The sequence below is a fragment of the Phalangium opilio genome, unplaced genomic scaffold (genome assembly GCF_054372755.1).
Source record: "Phalangium opilio isolate 3A_F unplaced genomic scaffold, DU_Popi_V2 ptg000042l_1, whole genome shotgun sequence".
Lineage (NCBI taxonomy): Eukaryota > Metazoa > Arthropoda > Arachnida > Opiliones > Phalangiidae > Phalangium > Phalangium opilio.
In genome coordinates, this window is record NW_028324166.1 from 9,231,804 (window position 1) to 9,255,853 (window position 24,050).

The window sequence follows — 24,050 nt, forward strand, 5'->3', positions numbered from 1 at the left end:
AAGCAAGTTATTATTCTTCTATCAAGTGTTCCGAGGAATAGGAATTCTGCTGTAACTCTGAAAGTGTTATTTTTGTAACAATAGTCTTATCGTACATTCAAGCAAGGATTATTTAAAATGTCTAAAGATAAAAAGCAGAGGGCGAAATATCGAAGGTAGATGTTCAAAACGGTACCTAGCGGGCGCAATCGGCAAACCGGAAAGCCATTTATTTTGAAGCGTCAACACGTGGTCGGGTTCTTGAAAGTTTTGTCTCTCTTGTCTGCTCTAGCAGACCTACTCAAACCTTGCCTATTAAACTAAATTAGTGTAAACTCACCTCTTATATTCTTGAACTGAATGTTTGCTTTAGTCAAGGATCATTGCTTTAATCTTCAAATAATATTAATAAACTTCTAGCCTTGGTCTTGTCTATTAATAAAATTAAATTATGATGTTTTGGAACTCATCTCATTATTGAACCTTGAACTAAATGTTCTTAACGACCCTTAACAATTCGAACAAGAACTATACAGCATGCGTTCGAAAACTATCTCTCTTTCGACTATGCTTTCGCGATAATAAGATAGGTGGCGCCAAATCGCTATTTGTTGTCCGTTTGACGCACCAAAACAGTATAGTAGGTGGAGAAGAGAGAGATGGGTTAAAATTTCGGAAAAACTAGAAAACATTCCCTTACTATAGAGATCTGTTTGTGCGTTTTATCCTTAGACATTTTAAATAATAATTGATTCAATCAAAACTAATATGAAATCTTATAAGTCTAAAAACATATTTCACTTTTTCTTAATTTTTTTATGTGAACGCAAGAATGAGGATGACGAAATGTTTAGTAAGTTTGTGAAAACCTCCATAATTGTCTCATCAATAAGGTTAGAAAAATCGTTTACCTGCGGGAAAAACCTGCTATTTTTCACGACTCTGACTATTTGATGCATTTAATATCTGAACCGAAATTTTCACCTTGTTCATGTTACATGGGAACTGAGAAATACTTCAATTTTTTCTACTCTGTAGTTTTTTCTAAACATACCCCTCGAATCGTTTTGGAAAGCGCTAATTACATGTAAGTGTATCTCATTATCTTACCTTCAAGATTGGCGTTCTACTACGCGCATTATATGTATGCAACTACATGATTTATTTTCTCTTCTTCCAAATATGCTTCATTTCATTTGTTAATCCTTTACTTTATACGTTTCAAACTTGAATAAATAATGATAATAAAGAGAGCTGTAAAAGGCGCCGCTTAACGGAACCTTGAACGACCCGAAACTTTGCTTTCTATGTCACTCTCCTCGTTTACACGCTTGGAAATGAAAATTAAGCCTTGATTTTTAAGTAGGATGTGTCAAAAAAAAAATGAGACTACCACCGAGGCGTTTCAGTTCTCATAATACCAGAATTATAAAAGAGAAAAATATTTATTCACGTTCACCTTTCTAATAATTCATAATAGATTTCTAAAAGTGACATTTTTAATTTTTGCAGTATGTTGAGATACACTGAAACCAGCCAAAATACAAGGAAGGTCATGAATAAAAACTTTCATACTAACAAGGTATTGATGAAGAGAAATAAAGAACCTGCTTGCTCTGTAATGCTATTTGAAACACTTCAACCCGTCTTCAAAATTTACATTTATGGCTTATTAATGGCGATTGGAGCGTTTTTTCTCGAAATTTCATCAGGATATTACTTTCGACGATTCTACGAAGTTTCAAAGTTTTAAACTTCAGTGGTTCAATGATAAACTAATATAAAAGGTCTCAGTGAACAAAAACTAGAGAAACTAAAGGATAAGAGAACATAATGGAATGACTGAGGTCCCAGATATTAAAGTATTTGAGTTTAAAGGCATTCCTCATCTTCGTTTTAAATAGCAGAGCTTCGCTTAGGGGTTATTTTCAAGGTTTCTGTTTTGGAACCATGAAAGTAAAACTAAATGCAACGCTGCTGTAGGATGAGTTTGTTCTGTGTCTGCATTTATATGACCATGATTCTATTGGTTCCCACTTTTTGTGTCGAATATTCAAAATAATATGTAAATCAATCATTATAATTTGGATAAAAGATATTATTAAAACATTTCATATAATATTTCATTTTTGAGAATTGTTTTTAAAGTTGCAGATGAAGTAATTTGGTATGACGTCGACTTGCTGTTTTATGCGGAAACAAGGCAGATGAGACGTAAATCACGAAACCAGTAAGTGGATCCCGACAACAGGCGGGCTGTATTCTAGATAAGAACCCACATCATTCCGTAATGTTTAAAAAATCACAGTTTTTCGCTAAATTTCCCATACATAACAACATGGTGTTTTTGGTGGTCCAGCGCTTCGTATAACTTAAAAACTACAGCGAAGTTACATTTCTCAATACTTTCAAATTAACAAGGTGTGCCATTTCCAAGTTTCATTAAAAACCATTAGGTCCAAGCTTGTTGTTTTAATTAATTTGTAAAGTATGGCAAAAACGGTTTTCGCTGTACCAAGTAAGCTTAAAACGTTAGGACGTTCAAAGCTATTTTCTCCAATTTTCATGCGTGCTAACAAGTTAAAATGTAAATTGTTAAATGAAAAGACTTTCAATTCAAATATCGTTAAATACCAAGTTGTAATTATCTGGTAAACATCACTAGCATTCTTATCATATCATAGTACATAAATCCATTATGGAGCAATATTTAAGGAAACCTAGATGCAATTTCTGGCGCTTTAAATTCCATTTTCGCTTCAATGAAATTTCTCTATTGGAATACGAAAGTACCAATGAAAACGTCAGAAAATTTTACCGCTACTTGTTCTGACGGCTGAAACCTGTTTTTACCGTTTTCTAAATAGGAAAATGACACCAAAACACGATACCAAACAAGTTGGTAAACCAAAATCAACCTCTCCGAGTCGAGACGCAATTAAAAGGTTTTTCATGAATAATTAAATAAATATAATTGATATTATTTTAATCGTCATTAATTTAGCTTAATCATAGTTAAATCATTTTAAGAAACTTTATTCCTAAAATCATTTTAAACATAGCTAATGGAGTAGAAGCTAATATTGCTTTCTGCGAACACGGTTGCTCTGATTTGCCAACAGCGAACGACCTTAAAAAACAAACGATAAGGAAAAGGAGTCAGTAGAATTGCCCAGCTCTATGCTTCAGCTGTAGTCGGTCCCTATTCGTAACTTCGGACCAACACTTTTTTTTTCGCATTATTTTATTTTTCTCGCACTGAAATTTCCTCGTCCTGACTTTTAAGCCTTTTACTTATCGTACCATTTCTATTGAATTTCACAAAAAACGTGCAAACTGGTAACTTTCCCCAGAAGATGTTTTAGTTTTTTTTGGCTTCTACTTATTCCTCAACTAGCCAAGTGTCCACTATTACACCCCAGGGTTCATTTTTGACATTATGAAAATGCATAAATTATCGATCTGTTTTTTAATTAAGGTTTACTAAATAATTGAACAGGTATAATATTTATATTTTCAGGAATACAGTGTTTATATTAGCAATGAATTAATAAGTAGTTGTCTTGTACGCGAGATATCCGAGTATATTTGTTGTTGAGATTATTTAATTATTGATTAAGGATAAAAATTTTGTCAAATTTTCAAACAGGATTATTTATCTTGAATAAGTTCTAAAAGTTTCCAAAGATTTTAAAAAATAGGTCCTTTCTTAAATTGCAGATTCGACCTTTTGCATCGATTAGTTGATAGTTTAATATTGGTGTTTCCGATTGTCAAGGCAACTAGGGTTACCTTGACAAAGAGATTATTCTGTGGGCGGGTATTTCAGTAAATTTGGGACACATTTAAAATTCTCACGTCAAACAACGCCAGACGTTCTTCGAATATCTATCAGCATCATTACTATTTTCACTTCAATATTGTTCTGGTCAAACCAAACAATTTTAGGTATAACCAAGAAATGATATCTAGTATATTAGGGAGAAGGTATAAGATGCCTAAGTATTCGCGCAACATAGTCCTAGTCCCCCTTTCAAAATACAAGGGGGACGTAAAAGGAGGCAGGGCTATTTCGCCTCTCCTCAGTCGTAAAATACGTAATTTTCGTCATTCGCGTCGCGCTGACGCTAGTTTTGAAGAACCAATGAGATGCTGGTTGTAATTTAGAGGCGGGTATTAACTACGGACCTACGTTTGGACTGGAGAAAAAGCTGCAAGTGTGGCGAATTTATACCATCTCCCTAATAAACTAGATATCACTTCTGGTATAACATTATGAGGTCTAACTGCCTTAATAAAATTGAGTTTTAACCGTTACTAATACCCTTATGGAATAATTATATCATATTAAATATTAAACGTGTTTTCCGTGGCTATTAAGAGATATTATGTTTGGAATTGAAAAGAGGCCATACCAGACAATATAGCGGTGAAACAGATGGATATTTTCCGACTGGTATATTAATATTAGCATAAGTTTATCATGCCTCTAAGTACACAAATGTGGGTTACAACTGGGCATCTTCCGCAGGCTACTGTGACAACAGAACTCGTATAGCGCTAAGATCCGAAAAGAGAAAATTTTGAAATTTCTGTCGCGGTGCAGCCACCAAGCGGTCGAGACGATTTCTAAATGGGTCACACGAAAAAAAACTTCCAAAGGAATAAAGGGGATATTTACGTTTCGTATAGGCAGGCATTGGGGGGGAACGAACTTCACTTGAGCAACCCCAAAATCCCTCTCTCTCTCTCTAGCTCGTGAGATAGAGGCGGTTTCAGACCTTTAACATTCTAAAAGGGATAAAAAAAATCTATGCTAGGCAGTACAATTATGTATTGAAGTTGAGGTGTAAATGATACGGAGAGAGTATAGGGTTTCATTAAAGGGAGCCAGACAAACACTATTGCCATAGGAGTAGCAGCCATTTCTCTACTTAGAGGCATGATAAACTTATGATAATAGCAAAAGTAAATAGAAAACAAAAAGTATGTGACTGAGCCTTGGAGTAGTGACGGGAAATATGGGTGATGAAATCAGTATCGTAAAATGACTTTCATCTCCATGACTATTAACTGGAACGAAACGTAATCATGTTCTTGAGCGCCCTGAAATCTCGTATGGGTATTTTCCGCAAAATGTTTCGTGGCGCGAGCTAGCGATGTACGCCACACTTTATTTTTAACACAGCAATAATCGAAGAACTTATTTGTTAATTTTATATTGGTTAGATTTTATGACGTGCATTTTTGACTTTCAAACAGCATAACATCCATGGGCAAAGGCAGGAAGGGAAGGCGATTATTAACTTTTTCATTTCTATATATTTTTGATATTAATTTAGCAACGAAACCTTTCTCACGCTTGGCGTGACAGGTCGAAATATTAAACTAGTACGCAATTGAGACTTATTGTTTTAACGGGAATACAAAGTAGAATAACGATAAGGACATCAGCTCTTAAAGAGTGAAGAACTCGTTAGGCAAAGTGAAAGGGAAAGGAAGGAAATGCGTTTAACAGTCATTGCAATAGTAAGTATTTTCAATTATTGAACTGATAAAAGTTTAATTCCTATCTAAGAAATAATTTTTAATCTGAGGTTTTAACGCTGCCATTTTGCAAACTGGAGTCACAGGATAACAATTATGCCAAGGTGTATGATGACGATCGAGTCGTAAAATATAGGTTAGTAGTAACACAACTACCGCTTAAAACCAGGATATAAATAATATAATAATACATTAGTTTTTACAATCGTTTAATAAAATATTCTTCATTGCATCATAATTTATCAGTTTCATTAATTTTGATAAGATGATAATTGAAGTTTTTTAATTAAATTAAATGAAGAGTTTAAAGAAATTTCGTTTGATGAAATATGATGATTGGACGGAGTTTTGTTGAAATATGGTTCGATATAATATGATAATATTGCCCAGAGATTTTCTTGAAATATGATTTTATAAAGTAAATTGTGATGCAATAAGTTTTATTTTTATGTTAGATTATGATGCAAGGCGTTTCAGTTTTGAGGAATAAATTATATTGGAATAAATTTTAAATTGACCTTTTTCTCATAATCTTATATTAAATGAAATTTTGTTTGATAAAATTATATTGTGTGAATGTTTGAATTTTTTTTTTTTCATTAAGTTTTAAATTTAATTTGATTTAGTAAAATTATATATTTCATGAAATTTCAATAGCAAAAGATCGTAATTGCATAAAGTTTAGAATGAATCTATGATTGATATAATGGTATTCAATGAAGTTTTATTTGAAATTTGGTTAAAAAAAATAAGGTGAATGAAGCTGGGAATTAAATTAGTATTTGAGCCTGAGGGTGGTAGTGTTCAGTTGAATTACTCTTTAAAGTTGAGGCCTAAGTCTTTTAGGTGTTATAAGTTTAGGGCTTTAAGAGTTGACTTTACTTAATTCCTTTATAAATTCCAAAATCAATAATAACATCAATAACAAAATTTCATAGATGAAAGTATTCTTTGTTGAGCCTTGCTCGCGCCGTGTAATATGAGAAACCCCCTTTAGTCTCAGAATGGTGTCGTGTCGAACCCCTCATCGTATTGTTACCTTCACGACAGTAGGTACGGGGATAATGAGTGAATAGGTTCAATATAGTAAACCCTAATTAACCCTTAATCTAAAACCCTTTTAAAATCACCAATGCACGAAAAGTTGGATTAGTGAGTAGCCAGACCATCGACGCGCAGATTTTAACAACGCTAAAATGATTACCCGTAACCTCTAAAGTGAATCTTAATCCTAATCCCCTTTAAACTCGCCGATGATTTTTAGTGAGTAGCCCCTCGAGGCTCGATGCGTAACCTTTAACGTAACCCGTAACCCATAAGTAACCCTTAATCTCAATCTATTTGAAAAGCATCAATGGAAATCACCAATGAACGAAAATTATCATTAGTGAATAGCCCCTCCCCTTACAAAAATAATCTTAAGAACTCTTAAGAACATTCCTTGGGAAATTTCTTTGGAAATCCTTAAGGCGTTCTTTAGGAAATTGGGGAATTGTGGCCCCTTTTTCTTTGGATATTACTTTGGAAATATCTTTGGAATTTTCTTGGGAAATATCTTTGGAATTTTCTTGGGAAATATCTTTGGAATTTACTTGGGAAATGTCTTTGGAATTTACTTGGGAAATGTCTTTGGAATTTACTTGGGAAATGTCTTTGGAATTTACTTGGGAAATGTCTTTGGAATTTTCGTGGGAAATGTCTATGGAATTTTCTTGAGAAATATATAGGGAAGATTATGGGTTAATTCATTTAGTCACTTGAAACGAGGATAGTTCTCACATGGAAAACCATATCCCAATACAGGGAGTGTAGTTCTTATATGCTGAAATACACCCCTTATAGCGAGGGAAGTTCTCGCATGCAGTGTGAAATTGCTTATAAAGTCAGACATTTAATCGACTTAAAAACATCCGTAAACGGCAGAAAGTTTTAAACCTGTCCAATTGTATGGGGTACTAAGTGGGTTTTGGAGGCTTTAATGGCCAAGCAGTAGATACATACGTTGTTGTTAAATTTAATAATATACAGGGTGTTTCTGGAAAGTCTGGCACAAATTAGCAGGCATGTTCCTTGGGTCAAAAGGAGTCCGAAAGGTCCTATGACGTTTTGGGGTAAAGCGCTCCGTTGCGACGTTATGGGCTCTCAAAAGTAGGCCGAAAAACAAGGAGATTTTGCAGAATTATAGCACTAGTATTGTGGTTTTGACCCAATTGTTTTCGATTATTGAGCATAAGGCAATGGTCGAAATAAGTTCAAACCTAGTGGAAGACCGTGAACGTGTTAAACGGGCAAAAGCGTTAATCCCTTTGTTTTTATTGATGATTGTAATTAAAGGTAAGGAAAGTAGCACAGATATCGGTTACTTGTTCGTTCAGATGTACTGGTAACTGACCAGTCTTTATTCTTTATTTGAATTAGACACATTACTTTAACCATAATTTGAATGAACCCCATTACTTTTACAATCCCTTAACCTTTACAATAATTCGAATGAACCCCTTAAGTTTTACAATAATTCGAATGAACCCCTTAAGTTTTACAATAATTCGAATGAACCCCTTAAGTTTTACAATAATTCGAATGAACCCCTTAAGTTTTACAATAATTCGAATGAACCCCTTAAATTTTACAATAAATCGAATCGAACCCATTAATTTTACAATAATTTGAATCGAACCCATTAATTTTACAATAATTTGAATCGAACCCATTAATTTTACAATAATTCGAATTGAACCCATTACATTTACAATAATTCGAATTGAACCCATTACATTTACAATAATTCGAATTTCCCCCCTGCTGTGTTGGTCTAAACATTAGTAGTAGGGACTATACAAATTCGCACGAATCCAAGATGGCCGCCACCCCAAGATGGCCGCCCTCTCCCCATCTACCAAACTCAAACCAAACTTTCCAGACCAAGATTAACCTATCTTACCTGACTAACCCTGCCTTCTACCTCCTTTATGATCCTTTTAATAAAGCAGCCCAGACTGGTGTTCCCAGATCCCCATTTGAATTTCCCGCCATAATCAACCTTAAAATATGTCTGAGAAACAAAGACGAATATACAAAAAAAGATTTTTTAATAACAAATACCAAATAATATATACAATAAAATAGAGATTAACAAAAATATAGATATAAACAAAAATATAACCATTGTTCCCATATAAAAAAAACCCTTTAGTTTTAAAAAGCATCTTGTTTCAAAGTGACATTTTGATTTTCAAAACTTAATATTTTGGTCGAAATCTTAACGGGTCGACCATCTTTGTAATCGCCACGGAGAAGACACAAAAAAAAACACGAACTTCTTGCTGGATGTGTTACATACTGAATTCTAAATTAAAAACCAAAAATATTTACCGCCACTTTTACCGCTAATGAAAGCCACTCTTTAAATCGTAATTTTGAAGGTAGTTGTTCTTATCTCTAGTGTAATGTTGATTTTCAAAACTTGATATTTTAGTTGAAATCTTAATTAGCGCCGCGTTCTATTAACAATTTCACGACATCAACGCGGCTTTCACTTTTTATTGTTCTTATCTCTGGCGTAATGCTGCTGGCGCTGTTGCAAAACAGTGTCCAGCATAACGCCTAACCCAGTCGACAAAATTTTGATACCGTAAGGGTACGCCGAGGAGCGTTAGAAAAAACACATTTTGAAGTACAGGCCTCCATTGACTCAAGAAGATCTTGGGCATTACGACGTATCTGTGCTGTTTTTCGTAACTTTTTGGCTCCGAGTCCTATCCACGTTGATCGATCGAACAACTGTTAAGTTTGAGAAGGACATCGAAGTCGAGGCCTCGTTGAAGAGAACGTGTTCTAACTGGTGCAGGGTACGTAGAACCTTATGCGGTGGGACGGGACTTGTGAGCTTTTACGGGCCATATCCCATAAAATTCTTCGTCGACCCTTTACCTCCCGAAGGAAGTTACATCCGAGCCACTGCGGGGCTTGAAGCGACTTCACACAAATTTTACACAACTTTAAAGAGACCATAATAGAAATTTCTTTTCCATCCCGATCTATAACCGGGATGGAAAAAGCGTCAAATTAAGTCCTGGCGCAAACTGTTGCTTGCGCCAGGACTTCCCCTTCATTGCAATAGTCAGTTGTGTGGATGCATATGACACTGCAATGAAGGGCGATTCATGAACCACAACCAACAGGCTTTGCTCATGCATTCTGATGGCTGAGGCAACTTTTTACGTTGGCTAGACTATATGTAACTTTGAAGGATTTATACAAAAAGTTACATAAATCTAGCTCATGAATCGAAATTGGTCTCTTTTCAGGCGATGCCCGAGAAGAGACAGCTAGAAAAATCGAAATTGGTCCCTTTTCCGTTGGAAAATTGAGTTTGGTCTTTTCTCACCCAACAAAAGCGGCACGAGTTAAAGAAAGACATCTTTAGTTGGACTTTTAAGAGCATAGCTGAGCAACTGATAACTTTCTTCATGAAACACGGAGCTTATATACTAAATGACCGAGAGCAGATTTAATATTAAACAAGTTCTCTAGATAAAAAAATTTATTTTTTACCGACCACACCCTATTGACCACACCCTGAAACGTATTATTAAAGCCGCGTGTCTTATATAATAACCGCTTGAAAACAGGTTAAAACCGGCTCGAACTAGTCAGGGCGCTGTCTTTTTTTTATTGGAATCGGGTAAGGTCAATTACCTAGCTACGTAGATTTTTCAAGGGTAACGACTATAAAAGTTTAAGAATTTTTAAAGCTTTTTTGATGAAGATAAACGGCGTGTATTTTAAGATCGTCCATAGCTCAGTGGTAAAAGGCAGGGTCTACTAATGTAATACCCAAAAAGGTGGCGAGTTCAAATCCTGGCCAGTCTACCGAGCTATGGACGATCTTTTTATGTATAAAATAAGGTTTGTTTAAGAAGTTGGGGTTAGTTGATAAACAGACGTTAGTCATGAATGACGACTTTTTTTTAACTTTAGCGTCTAATACGTGTCTAGATATATACCCAAACAATACCCAATCAAGTTTTAAAAATTATTTGCATCAACCTCTTAACTTGACTAGCGATTATGAAGTTGGGTTGGCAGAAATCATATTTCCAAATCATTGGGTGAATATAAGCGAAGAGTTTAACAAGTTTGAAATTCAGGTTGTAAGTGACCCAAACCGTGACAACTATGCAGCTGTTCGAGAGCCTGTTGAATATCAAAAAATAGAGATACCTGTCAATCGTTATACCAAGACCAAAGAGTACGAACTGCCCCAAAATTTTGTCGAGCTGTTAAATGATGATGTAAACAGTCATCCGTATTTAAAAGGCAAATTATCTTTTAAATTAGTGAATAAATATAAAGACGGGGCCCTGGGAAAGCAGTTAGATACAAACTTTCCCGTTTACCTGCAAGTTTTAGGAGAGGAAAACATACGGTTCAAAATACCAGCTGATTCCCCCTTGACCACGCTATTTGAATTTAAAGAGAATAATTACGAAGATGTTCCATATATATCCAAATATCCTGTATCAAAGCATGCTAAAAATATAAGTTTAAATTACACTAATAATTACGTGGAAATCGAAATTGATAATGTTGGAGATAGTTTTAAAAAAAAATTTGATTACAAGTACATTCCCAAAGCCGCCATTAAACTTAAAACAAGCCACGAGGTTCCGCCAATAAGAAAAAAACCCCAGCCGGAATATAAACCTGTACCGCCATCTATACCTATTTTACCGCGAACTACGCCTTTTCTTCCGATACCTATTGCTACGACTGAACCCGTAGTATTTGTACAACCACAGCCATCCAAAATAACCCCTCCCCCACCACCACCCAAAATAACTATTTCAAAACAAACCTCTCCAAAGCCTTATTATCCAACATATTCAGGGCCTGACCCCTCTAAAACGCCAGCTTCAGGTAAACAGTTACCTCCAAATTCGACTAAACCGATACCTCCAAGTTCAAATAAACCGATACCTCCAAGTTCGGATAAACTAATACCTCCGAGCTCAACTAATTCAGCCGCTACTACAACGATTAATTCACCATCTACCACAACAACTAAACCAACATCTACTACAACAACAACAACCCCGTCTACTTCAGATCCCTTAAAGATTCTGACTACAGACCCACCAAAGGCTGAATTACCGAAGTCAAAGCCGGAGCCAACGAAGTCCGAACTACCAAAACCAAAGGCTGAATTACCGAAGCCAAAGCCGGAGCCAACGAAGTCCGAACTACCAAAACCAAAGGCTGAATTACCGAAGCCAAAGCCGGAGCCAACGAAGTCCGAACTACCAAAACCAAAGGCTGAATTACCGAAGCCAAAGCCGGAGCCAACGAAGTCCGAACTACCAAAACCAAAGGCTGAATTACCGAAGCCAAAGCCGGAGCCAACGAAGTCCGAACTACCAAAACCAAAGGCTGAATTACCGAAGCCAAAGCCGGAGCCAACGAAGTCCGAACTACCAAAACCAAAGGCTGAATTACCGAAGCCAAAGCCGGAGCCAACGAAGTCCGAACTACCAAAACCAAAGGCTGAATTACCGAAGTCAAAGCCGGAGCCAGATCCCCTGAAACTTCCGGATTCCCCCAAAATTCCAGCTCCGGACCCATATAAGCCTGATCTATCAAAACAAGAGGCCCCGAAACCCTCTACCTTCGAACCACTGACGCCGACCCCCTCGCCAACAGAGGTTGAGGAAATATATATATTTCCAGACCCCTCAAAACCTGACTTACCGAAACCCGACTCACCGAAACCCGACTTACCGAACCCCGACTTACCGAACCCCGACCTATCGAAACCCGACCTATCCAAGCCTGATCTCTCAAAATCTCCAGACTCTACAACATCCTCTACTTTTGAGCTACCCGTATTACCGACCCCCTCCCCACCATCGGTTGATGAAAAACCCTTGTTTCCGCAGCCGGTTGATCCGCCAAAGAAAACACCCGAGCCGATTATCTCTGAAAAGCCTAAGCAAATTAACCCCGAAGATTATGATAACTATAAAATATTGTTCTTACCGCAAACTTTTAGAGCCAGTAAAACGCCAGAGAAAAACGCCGAAGGGCTTTATCGAGCCGTAACGCGTACTTTAGAAAAATTAGTATTTAAAAAAATTGAAGTAACATATCACACTATAGATAATCGGGGTGATGCTATCATGTATAATTTTAAAACACCGGAATGGGTGGAAATTAAATTTTCTCCCCAACTAGCTAAATTGCTCGATCTTGACCCCAATAAATACTACACAGGACGCAATCAATCTGGTCCTTTGAGGATGACGGTACAAGAATATACCATAAACGAAAACAATGCATATCTAGAATATCGAGTCAATAGAACCATAAAGCGCTATACCCCTTGGGAAGAACCGTGGCTTTATTTCTTTTTTAAAATGTCAGGCGAGTTTAGATCGACAGATGATTACAAGATTTATGAAGATATTGCCGAAAACCTACAAATAACTGCGCGCAATTTTGACCCTCTAAGATTGCAACAGGCCGAATTTAGCGTTATTAAACAAGGAGCGGAGCATTATTTTAGAGTCCATTGTCCGGCAAAAATTGAAATGCTCTTCCCAAAAGAATTGCGTGATATATTAAATTTAGAAGCTGAATACGTTGGTGGGACGTTTCTATCCACTAAACCTTTAGAGCGTAATTTTACGCATTTCAAAACAACTAATGACACATTTGTCAATTATCGCGTTCATGACTCGCTAATGTATCTATTTACTCAGACTAATTTTACAAAAATTAAAATACCCGCGGGCGAATATACCTGCGATTTGACGGCGACCGCGGCCGTAATTCCCTTCTCTTTACACTTAAAAATTATAAATCAGTTATTGGGTGTTCAAGAATATATGCCCCGCCAGTATTTTAAAATGTACATTCTCAAAACGGAAACGGAAAATAGATACTATGTTCGTCTCGAAATAGAACCAGGTGTTCGCGTCTCGGTAGCTGGACCAATGGCCAAGTTATTTAACATTCCCGAAGAGGGAGAATTTTTTCAACATAGTCACTCGGGAGTAGCTTTGGTAAATCCCCGATTAAGATCAATGACCCTGACAGCTAATAATAATTTTTGGACTAGCGAATACGATGTTGATAGATTTCCAGAAGATCCCGACTATGCTGACCAACCGTATTTACTCGGGTCTCAAGCCAAACGAGTTGATAATTTCGCGTGCGAGATACCTCCCGGGGTATATTATCATATTAGCGATGTTTTAAGTGCTATGAGCGAAGCCATGTCGCCGACGCATAGAAAAAGTCTAAAATTTTGGCAGAATGTAGACGGAACCGTGACGGTTTCAAAACTGAACGATACGGTCTCCATTTTGTTTCCCAAAACAACACCCGGACGAGGCCTTGGACGATTGCTAGGTTTTAGTAGTAATCAGTTGGATCGGTATATCAATAACGAGACTTCGGAGTATCCCGCTGATATCATGAGAGGCGTCGATGCCATGTTTGTTTATACCAATATTATCCGTCAACAAGTGGTGGGTGGTGGTCAAGCCCCTCTGCTACGTTTCATAAAAATGCCGGCTTTTTCGCTGCTAGACGAGGAGAACCAGGAAATATTTAATAATATCGACTTTTATCCAATTTCAACCAGCGATATACAAGAAATTGAAATTGAATTGAAATCCGATTACGGGGAAAATATCCCGTTTAATTTGGGCAAAGTATATATTAAACTGTTTTTTAGGCGTCGACGTCAATAGAACAGGAGCAATGGTGCCTAATAGATACACTCTGTATTTCCAAAGAGGATCGTCCCTTCCGGCTTTACACGCAAACGTTTTCCAATCGGGCGGTCGTTTTAGTGTTGGCGGCATTTTTAATTCTTTATTGCGCAAAATTACACCCTTTATTAGGCCGGCCATTAGTACTTTAGCGTCCGAAGCTGTGGGGTTAACGAGTAGAGTAATTAGCGATGCCCAAAACCCCGGAATATCACCTCGAGAATCGATTAAACGAAATGTCAAACAATCTATAAATTCCCTACTACATAAAGGCGTGGACCGGTTCGTCAACACTCAAAGCGGGACGGGCCGAAAACGAAAGAGGACTGCTAAAACAAGCCGGAGCAAACGTCTTAAGCGACGCACTAAACGCGATTTTCTAGACTAAACATGTCGACCTACGAAAGTGTTCTATCCGATTTTGAAGTATTTGAAAAGCCAGTGGTGAATAATAATATTGTGGGGACTAAAACGACTGCTCATTATCCAATTGCTCCCCTAACTAATGCTAAATATGTAGAATTTATCATTCCTCCCTCTAACAATTATCGTGATTTGACTAAAACTCTTTTGAGAATAAAATTTCGCGTTTTACACGAGGACGGCACGGCCGTTCCAGATGCGGAAAAGAAAGTCTCGGTGACAAATTTAATAATTGCCTCGCTATTTTGTCAAGTAGAATTATTTCTCAATGGCGTTGCTGTCCAGCAACCTAATAATATGTACCCATATATGGCCTATTTTAAAATACTTTTGAATTATGGACAAACGGCGGCCAATTCCTGGTTAACTTCTATGTTATATTATTTGGATACCATTATCGATCCGGCGACGGCTTTAGCAGATGCCAATATTAACAAAGAAAATAATGGTATTGGTCGTCGCGCTAAACGCGTGGCACAATCAAAGACGTGCGATGTAATTGGCGAATTATTTTTGGATATGTTCAAAACGCCCAAATTCTTACTAGATAATATCGAGGTGCGAATTAGACTTCATCGAAGCTCCACGGATTTTGCTATTATTCACAATGAAACGGGCAAAAAGTATAAGATTGATTTAACGGAATGCACTTTGTTTACGCGCGAAATTGAGGTTAATCCAGAGCTGCAGCTAGCTCACCCTCAGATGTTAAACTCGGGAATAAACGCTCGCTACGAAGTAAACTCTATTGTTATGAAAAATTTCTTAATAACCACCGGAACGCAAGATTTTATTAGGGACAGCTTGTTTACGGGGCAATTACCCTCGCGAACTGTCGTGGCTTTCGTTACTAATAAAAAATTTGTAGGGGAAGCAACTTCTAACCCCCCTGGATCTCCAACACTTCAAACTCGATTTCATGCAATTCTCTTTAAATTCGCAAAATTATCCCGATATTCCCTTTACGCCTAATTTTGATGACGATCAATACGTTAGATGTTACAATTCTTTATTCGAGGGTCTCGAGATATTAGGTCTTGACCGAGGAAATATAATTTCTTACGATTTATATAAGAAGGGCTTTTTTGTCGTTGTTTTTGATTTGAGTAGAGAACATCCCTTACAAAAATCTTCTTAAGAACTCTTAAGAAAATTCCTTGGGAAATTTCTTTGGAAATCCTTAAGGCGTTCTTTAGGAAATTGGGGAATATTGGCCTCTTTTTCTTTGGAAATTACTTTGGAAATATCTTTGGAATTTTCTTGGGAAATATCTTTGGAATTTTCTTGGGAAATATCTTTGGAATTTTCTTGGGAAATATCTTTGGAATTTTCTTGGGAAATATCTTTGGAATTTTCTCTGGAAATATCTTTGGAATTTTCATGGGAAATATCTTTGGAATTTTCATGGGAAATATCTTTGGAATTTTCTTGGGAAATATCTTTGGAATTTTCTTGGGAAATATCTTTGGAATTTTCTTGGGATATATCTTTGGAATTTTCTTGGGATATATCTTTGGAATTTTCTTGGGAAATGTCTTTGGAGTTTTCTTGGGAAATGTCTTTGGAATTTACTTGGGAAATGTCTTTGGAATTTACTTGGGAAATGTCTTTGGAATTTTCTTGGGAAAAATCTTTGCAATTTCCTTGGAAAATGTCTATGGAATTTTCTTGGGGAACACATAGAGAAGGTAATTGGGTAAATTAATTTGGCCACTAGAAACGACGATAGTTCTCACATGCAGAACCATATCAGAATACTGGGAGTGCAGTTCTTATATGCTGAACAACACCCCTTATAGCGAGGGAAGTTCTCGCATGCAGTGTGAAATTGCTTATATAGTCAGACATTTAATCGACTTTAAAACATCCGTAAACGGCAGAAAGTTTTAACCTTGTGCAATTGTATGGGGTACTAAGTGGGTTTTGGAGGCTTTAATGGCCAAGCAGTAGATACAGACGTTGTTGCTAAATTTAATAATGTATATTCACTGAGAGTTTTTCGAGTATCAGAGACGCGTTTAACCTAATTTTCTCTACAATATTTTAAAAAAAATATTTATTTTGGACTCTAATTACGCTCGAAATAAAGATAAAACATGCCATAAGAGAATTAAGCAAAAATTCCGACTGACAGCTTTGATTCCCTGTAAATCTAAACATAACGATTTTAATTAATCTTATTTTACTTTTAATCTATTTTATCCTTTAAATAAACACCTTACGGATTATTAAAGGCAAAAAATAAAAAAATAGGTAAATATACATTCCATTTCAGCGCTTGCTGAGCCTTAGCTACGGGACAAGCCTTCGTGAAACGTTTTAAAATTTTTTAACCATCAAGTTAATGTCTATCTAGGAAAACTTAAGCTAAACAATTTGGGTAAAAATGTTTTGAGATAATTATATGTAAAGCATAATTGCAATATATCTGGCCCTTTGAAATTCATCTCTAAAATTCTTAACTAATTTCGTTGTAAAATAAACCCTAGACCTTCTTTGGAAATATATCTGTTGAATTCCAAACGGATTTCTTTGGAAAATAAACCCTAGACCTTCTTTGGAAATATATCTCTTGAATTCCAAACGAATTTCTTTGGAAAATAAACCCTAGACCTTCTTTGGAAATATATCTCTTGAATTCCAAACGAACTTCTTTGGAAAATAAACCCTAGATCTTCTTTGGAAATTTATCTCTAGAATTCTTATCGAATTTCTTTGGAAAATAAACCCTAGAGCTTTTTTGGACATTTATCTCAATAATTCCTAACGAATTTCTTTGGAAAACAACCCCAAGCCATTCTTTGGAAATTTAGGTCTAGAATTCCTAAAGAATGTCTTTAGAAAACAACCCCAAGCCATTCTTTGGAAATTTAGCTCTAGAATTCCTAAAGAATTTCTTTAGAAAATAATCCCTAGACCTTCTTTGGAAATTTATCTCTAGAATTCCTACAGAATTTCTTTAGAAAATAATCCCAAGACATTCTTAAGAAATTTATCTCTAGAATTCCTAAAGAATGTCTTCAGAAAATAATCCCAAGACATTCTTTGGAAATTTATCTCTAGAATTCCAAAAGAATTTCTTTAGAAAATAATCCCAAGACATTCTTTGGAAATTTATCTCAAGAATTCTTTAGGAAATTCCAAGGAAGTCTTTGGAAATAGTTTCTTTAGAAAATGATCCCAAGGGCTCCGTAGGGTTCCAAAGAAATTCCTTTAGAACTCTTAAGAAGATTTTTGTAAGGGATCTCGCTTCGTTAGGTCTAAATTCCCTGCCCCAGACTGGTAACTTGCGATTATCGTTAAGATTTAGCTCTCCGCTAACCGAAAACGTCACGTGCATTGTCATGGCCGAATTTCCAAACAACCAATTAATAATATCTAAAAACAGAGAAATTATTTATAATCACCCCAACGTATAAAAGACTAAAACTTTATAAATACAATATCAGTCGCGAGCCAAGATGCGCCAAGTACACACCGTCACGCCAAAGCTCGACATTTGCGTCATTGAATCAATTGAACCTAAATATTAATTCAAAGATCGGATACGCGTACAAAAACTATATTAAAACCTAACGCCTGGTACGCTTTGTTTCGGTTTCAAAATGAACTCACGTCCTTTTTTGACGGAAAAATACCTCGCTATCATATTTGGTTGCCCGTCAAAGAGCGCATCAAGCTGGAATGCTTCGTCAACTCGAAAGATGAACGTCTAATCGATCTTCGATACTATGAACGAGGCAGTGGCAGTCGTTATTTCCTCAACTTTAGCACCAGCGAAGGATTCAGCCTGAACAAAACAGGATGGCAGACATTGATCGACTTAAAGCCGTTGATTGACGAGGATCTCAAGGCTAAAGGGATAGCTGTCTGTCGCATGCGCGAATTAATTTTAAACGAGCTCACTACCACTTTGTTTGACGTCACTTCCACTTGCGCCAACGTCGAGTGTCGAAAACAAATATGCCACTCTCAAAGCTGCTCGGAATTTGACACAAATTTCAGCGATCGAGTCGAGCGTAATTTGCACGAAGCGCTGCCTCAACTGGATCGTGAGAAAATTTTGCATCAATTTGAGACCGAACACGGATGGATCGAGGATCAAGAGGATATTTACGCTTATTTTGTCAACAGTTTTGCCGATTTAAAGAATGCCTTGATTTATGGCTATTAAGATAAATGTACTGATATATCGTATTTGTTTAACTGATATTGTTTTTATAAAATACCTTTGCGTGTATTAAATAAAGTTGTTTATTGGGAAACCATTTAGTCGTTATTTATACTTGTTAAGACATGGACGCTAAAATTAGAAAAATTTATTACGACGTGGCTAATCCGGCCGCCTATGGGTCGCTAGCCAGATTACAAAAGGCCTTACCGCACGTGCCAAAAGCAAAATTAATCGCCTTTCTCGAGAAACAACCGGCCTACACGAAACATCGATTTCGACGTTTCCGATTCAAAACTAACCAGGTGTACGCTTCGAGCATGGACGATGTTTTTCAAGCTGATTTGTTGGATCTACCGAAATTAAAACGTTTTAATAAAAATGTTCGCTATGTTTTGTGCGTCATTGACGTCTTAAGCCGCTACGGATGGACAGTACCTCTTAGAAACAAAACATCTGGCGAGGTTATCGAGGCTTTTAAAAAAATTTTTCGAGAAAGGATCCCTTTAAAAATATACACGGACTACGGTGGAGAATTTAGTTCGCGCAACTTTGATTCCTTCTTGAAACGGCACAATGTGCAAATACATTTTGCCCGGAGTCAGCATAAGGCCAGTCTAGCGGAGCGCTTTATTAGAACAATTAAGGAACAAATTGCCCGGGTTATTACAGCCACGGGGAATAAAAATTACGTTAAATATTTACCTTTAATTACTCAAGCCTATAATGAACGGGTTCATTCAACTACTGGAATTGCACCGGCTCATGTTAATATAGATAACGAATCAATCATTTGGAATAAACTGTACGGGAAATCAAACGGCATTACTCGATACGCACCGAGGCTTAAAGTTGGCGATCACGTGCGTCTCTCTATAGCTAGTCGGGTATTTAGAAAAACCAGCTCGGGAGGCACGTTTACTGACGAAATATTTCGCGTTGTTGACGTCATACCCAGGTCACCACCCGTCTATCGCGTAGCGGATTTAAAGGGGGAGCAAATTCTGGGTGTTTTCTACGGCGCCGAACTACAAAAAGTCTCGTTACCTGAGACTAAATTATGAACACTTCGCAAATAAACGCTCTTTTAACTTGCGACAAAAGAACGCGACCCTATTATTTAGGGTGCTTCCCAGTAGACAGACTCCCAGAACGGCCAAAAAGGCCCAAATTTTTGCTTTATATTTAATAATGAAGCAGCTGGAGAGGCTGGAGAACATTGGATAGCGTGCTTTTCTAACAATGACACGGTGGAAATGTTTTGCACTTACGGAAAGTCGCCGCGATACTATAAAGTTAATTTAAAACGATACGGGAAACGAGTTGTTTACAATAAACAACAAATTCAACATCCATTCTTTCAACTGTGCGGCATCCATTGTTGTTTATACCTAGCACTCCGCTGTCAGGGCGTGGCTAGAAAGACGATATTAGACGCCATCTATGACCAGAATCTTAAACTTAACGACTATGTCGCTTTATTATATTTATCTTTACATTTAAAAAAACATGTACACAGATATTGTTCGCAATAAAACAATTTTTTATTTGTCTAAATATTACATTTTTTTATTAATCAATATCGCGCCATTTATTATGCCTCTTTCTCCTCTCGTTAGATGGAACCAGCGGTCCTAAGTTTTGAAGTTCGTCTTTCTTTTTCCGAGGTTTTTTCTTTTTTTTCTTGTTCTTCTGTTTAGCGGAGGCCGTCTCAAACAGGTTTTCCAAGTCCGTTAAATTGTCCCCGTTTTCCTCCGCTAAATTCTCTTGTTCATCGGCGATTTCTTCTTGAAAATTGTCGTGATTTGCATAACCGACAGCTCCTTCTTCTAGCTCTCTTTTTGGCGTAAGAAATGTGTTTTGCAAATGATTTGCCAGGACTTCGGCTTGCCGTTTCACCATATCTCCAACATAGGTCGGCCCAAATTGTTGGTAAAAATCTTCTGGCGTTGGTATCCCCGCAGCCGTTTCACTTTTAAAAACCTTTTGCCGAGACTCGGTTTGTTTAGGCGTAGTAAAAGAACTGTCCGACGCGCTTGTTGTCGGTGATGACGTGGCATAGCTCGGCCATGACAATTGTTTTTTTCGCGGGGGCATTTTAGGGGTGACCGGTAATGGCGGCGTGGGGACATTAGACATTGTTTGTGTTACGACCTCAAATTTAGGTAAAGGAATTTGTTTCTCGATACTTAAATATTTCTTAAAAGCGTCTAAATATTTATATAATTTATCGTAGGCATTCAATGGCGATTTTAAAATATCCTCAATCTCTCGGTCCAAAGCCGAGTGCTCTTGGGCAGCTGTTGAAGTTACTGCGCTAGCGGGCACAAGAACCATTTGTTTCATAGTTTAGCAGCTATGGCTTGGACAATCGAAGGCAAAATTGCTGCAAGCAACGTCGTAAGAAAACCACCTGATTGCTGCAACAACAGCTTTTTTTTGCTTTTCTGCGACAAGGTACTTGATCCGAGTTGTCTAATAATTTTCTTGTACTTTGCTAGCTTTTTCTTGCGGTCTTTACTCAAATAAATACCCCCGCCCTTTAAATTCTTACAAATTGTCTGAATGCTCTTTAATTGACGCGCGCTACTATTGTTTAAGAGGGTTCGCCGTTGTTTACAGCTAGTTTGACGCAAGCTCTGTAAATAAGGGACAAATTTGGCAAACTTGGTCGAGGGACGGGCTACGACGAGTCGGGAGCGTTTTGCTGATCGACGTTTAACGCGTGGGGCCATTATTCAAATGACAATTAAATTTAATCGACATAGACATACATAGGTGATTCGTGAGGTAGAACACGCGACCTTAATCGTAAATTTTCCGGAGTTTCTTGTTTTAAATCAATTAACAAATAGCTATAGGGTTCTTTAGTGGCTAGTCTGTACGCCTCCGTAATACGCTTCGGGTTATCTGGACTTATTTGTTGCGCTAAATATCTAATAGAGGCGACATCTCGAGGATTTTTCATTATTATAAAATAGGAAGAGTTTTGAGAAATTATCCGCGATTGGCTACCCTTGGGAAACAGTTGTTGAGTAATAATAATAACCGTATACCCTAAATGATGCGACGTCACGCACACTAAATCGGCAATATGAGCTTGTTTAAATAATTGGCTAGCTAAGTCGTCTAGTATCAAGTAGGAGTCGCGATTCACTTCCCAAAAGTCCGGATCCGCCGTTGGCAAGCCTTGAATAAATTGAATTCCCGGAATCAATTGTTTCAATTTTTCGTAGTTTGGCTGCCAGGCGGCGTAGCAATAAATAACCTTTTTATGCGGTGGGTCAAACATAAGCTGATGATTTTGCAATAAGTTACTTAAAAGAAAACTCTTCCCCGCTTGCGTTGGCCCCACGATTAGAAACTGGGCGGGTGTTTGGAACTTTAAAGAATGCGAGACTGACTCGGTTGGATTCATCTTGATTAATAAACATTTTTATTTTAATTAACAGTTTATATATAATCAAAAATACAATTAACCCAAAACCCAAAGACCCTTAATAAACACAAATTAGAAAATATTTAAACAATATAAACGAAACCCTTTTACCCAAAAAAAATCCCCTATGAAGTAATTGTTTTTTTAAAAAGTTTCTCTTCTAATTCCAGACAACGCTGGCGGAAGCGTTGGGCGTTGAGGAGGTTAAAGTTCACGCGCGACTCGGAGGGTAGTTGGTACACACGCACTACAGAAGAAAACACGACGGATTTATGCGCACGCGCACTTTTTCGTTTCCCGACCGCTCTTTGTTGATGGCTGGGCATGTTTGGATTAGAGGCTCGCAAACATCCTCGCCCTCGCTGGTCGGGAATTCGGGAAACCCCTGACGCAGTGGTTTGTTGTTGCACGGTTTTTTGGAAACCATCGGACACGATGGACTGTGCTTCCGATGTTCCCTCGATGGATGGTCCGTGCAACGCCACTGGTACAAGGCGATGCCGCAAAAGGCGCAGCGCGTCGTCTGTGTTTCTACATCTGCAAGATAGAAACCGTCTTTGGCCAGGGCTTCGATAGGAACGCAAGATTCCCACAAGCCCTCAAAAGTATGTCTTCGCCTAGCCTCGTAATTCATGCGAAAGAGATGTTGAAGCGGGTGTTGCCTCTTTGAAACCGTAGGGTCGACTGGTTGTCAAATCGGCGTTCAACAATCTCTTATTCGAGGTTTGGCGAAATCTTTTGGTGATTTTAACGGCCTCTAGCTGCAGCTTGTATTTATCCCGTTTAAAATGAAAAGGGACATTGACTGTAACTTCCTTTTCCGGGTTCATCGCTACACTTTCAAAGGTTTCAAAGTCAAGTTTTTCAAGATTTTCTCGATTTAACGTCAACCCTTTAATTTTCTTGACTTCTTTTCCTTTGCTAGTGCGAAACGAGTAACTTTTGGCACCGGTACTACAAAAGGAAGTTATATAATCACCGCCGAGTTCGTCCGCCCAGCAACCAATATGATTGCCAGTTGGAATGTCAAACTTTCCCGGTAGATGGCGGTAGATTATCGAGTCGGTGTCACAATACAAAGCTGCGCGGTCTAATTGAAGCAACATCTTGTTCAATTCGAGTCGCCCGTAGCAAGAAACAAAGCTCCCCACAATGGCCGACCCCAGTTTGTAGTCCGAAACGTAATCGCTTTTGGCCTTGTACGATAAAAGAGCGATCGACTCCGTAACTGGCCGTAAGTCGACTAATTCCAGAGTGTAATCGCTCGCGTATCGTATCAATTCGTAATAATTGTTGATAAAAATGCTGCGAATCTTTCCCGTATTCAGAGCCATGCGACCCCAAAGAGAATTTAAATTAATTTTAGCGATATTACGCAAGGAAGGATTTGATTGAATATCCGCCACGGTCAGAGAAAGCTTTTCATTCTTGTTTATATCAGCGATATACGCCTCTTTTTGCAGAGGCGTTTGCGCGTGAGCGGGAAATCCGGAATTCTTCACTTTCAAGGCGATAAAATCGCTTGTGTCCCATTCGATCGAATCCCAATCGACCGAACGCGTTTCCCATTCAACCGAAAACAGCCCAAATGTGCGGTTTGGGGAAAATATATATCAAAATTTAAAAAGCAAACGTTTTCACTTTTTTTAAGGCTTTTTTTTCCCTACAGTTTTCGTTGTATATATATATTGATGTTTGAAATGTAAAATTTAACTTT

At 37.5% G+C, this 24,050-nt stretch overlaps 1 protein-coding gene across 1 annotated transcript; it reads left to right on the top strand.

Moving 5' to 3' along the window:
* The first annotated feature begins 22,559 nt into the window (after positions 1–22,559).
* On the top strand, positions 22,560–23,663 carry LOC149679031 (uncharacterized). The gene is made up of 4 exons (XM_089837226.1): positions 22,560–22,938; positions 23,012–23,056; positions 23,130–23,179; positions 23,259–23,663. The coding sequence occupies exons 1-4, from the start codon at positions 22,785–22,787 to the stop codon at positions 23,559–23,561; spliced, it is 552 nt and encodes a 183-aa protein (XP_089693352.1). The 5' UTR covers positions 22,560–22,784; the 3' UTR covers positions 23,562–23,663.
* The last annotated feature ends 387 nt before the right edge of the window (positions 23,664–24,050 follow it).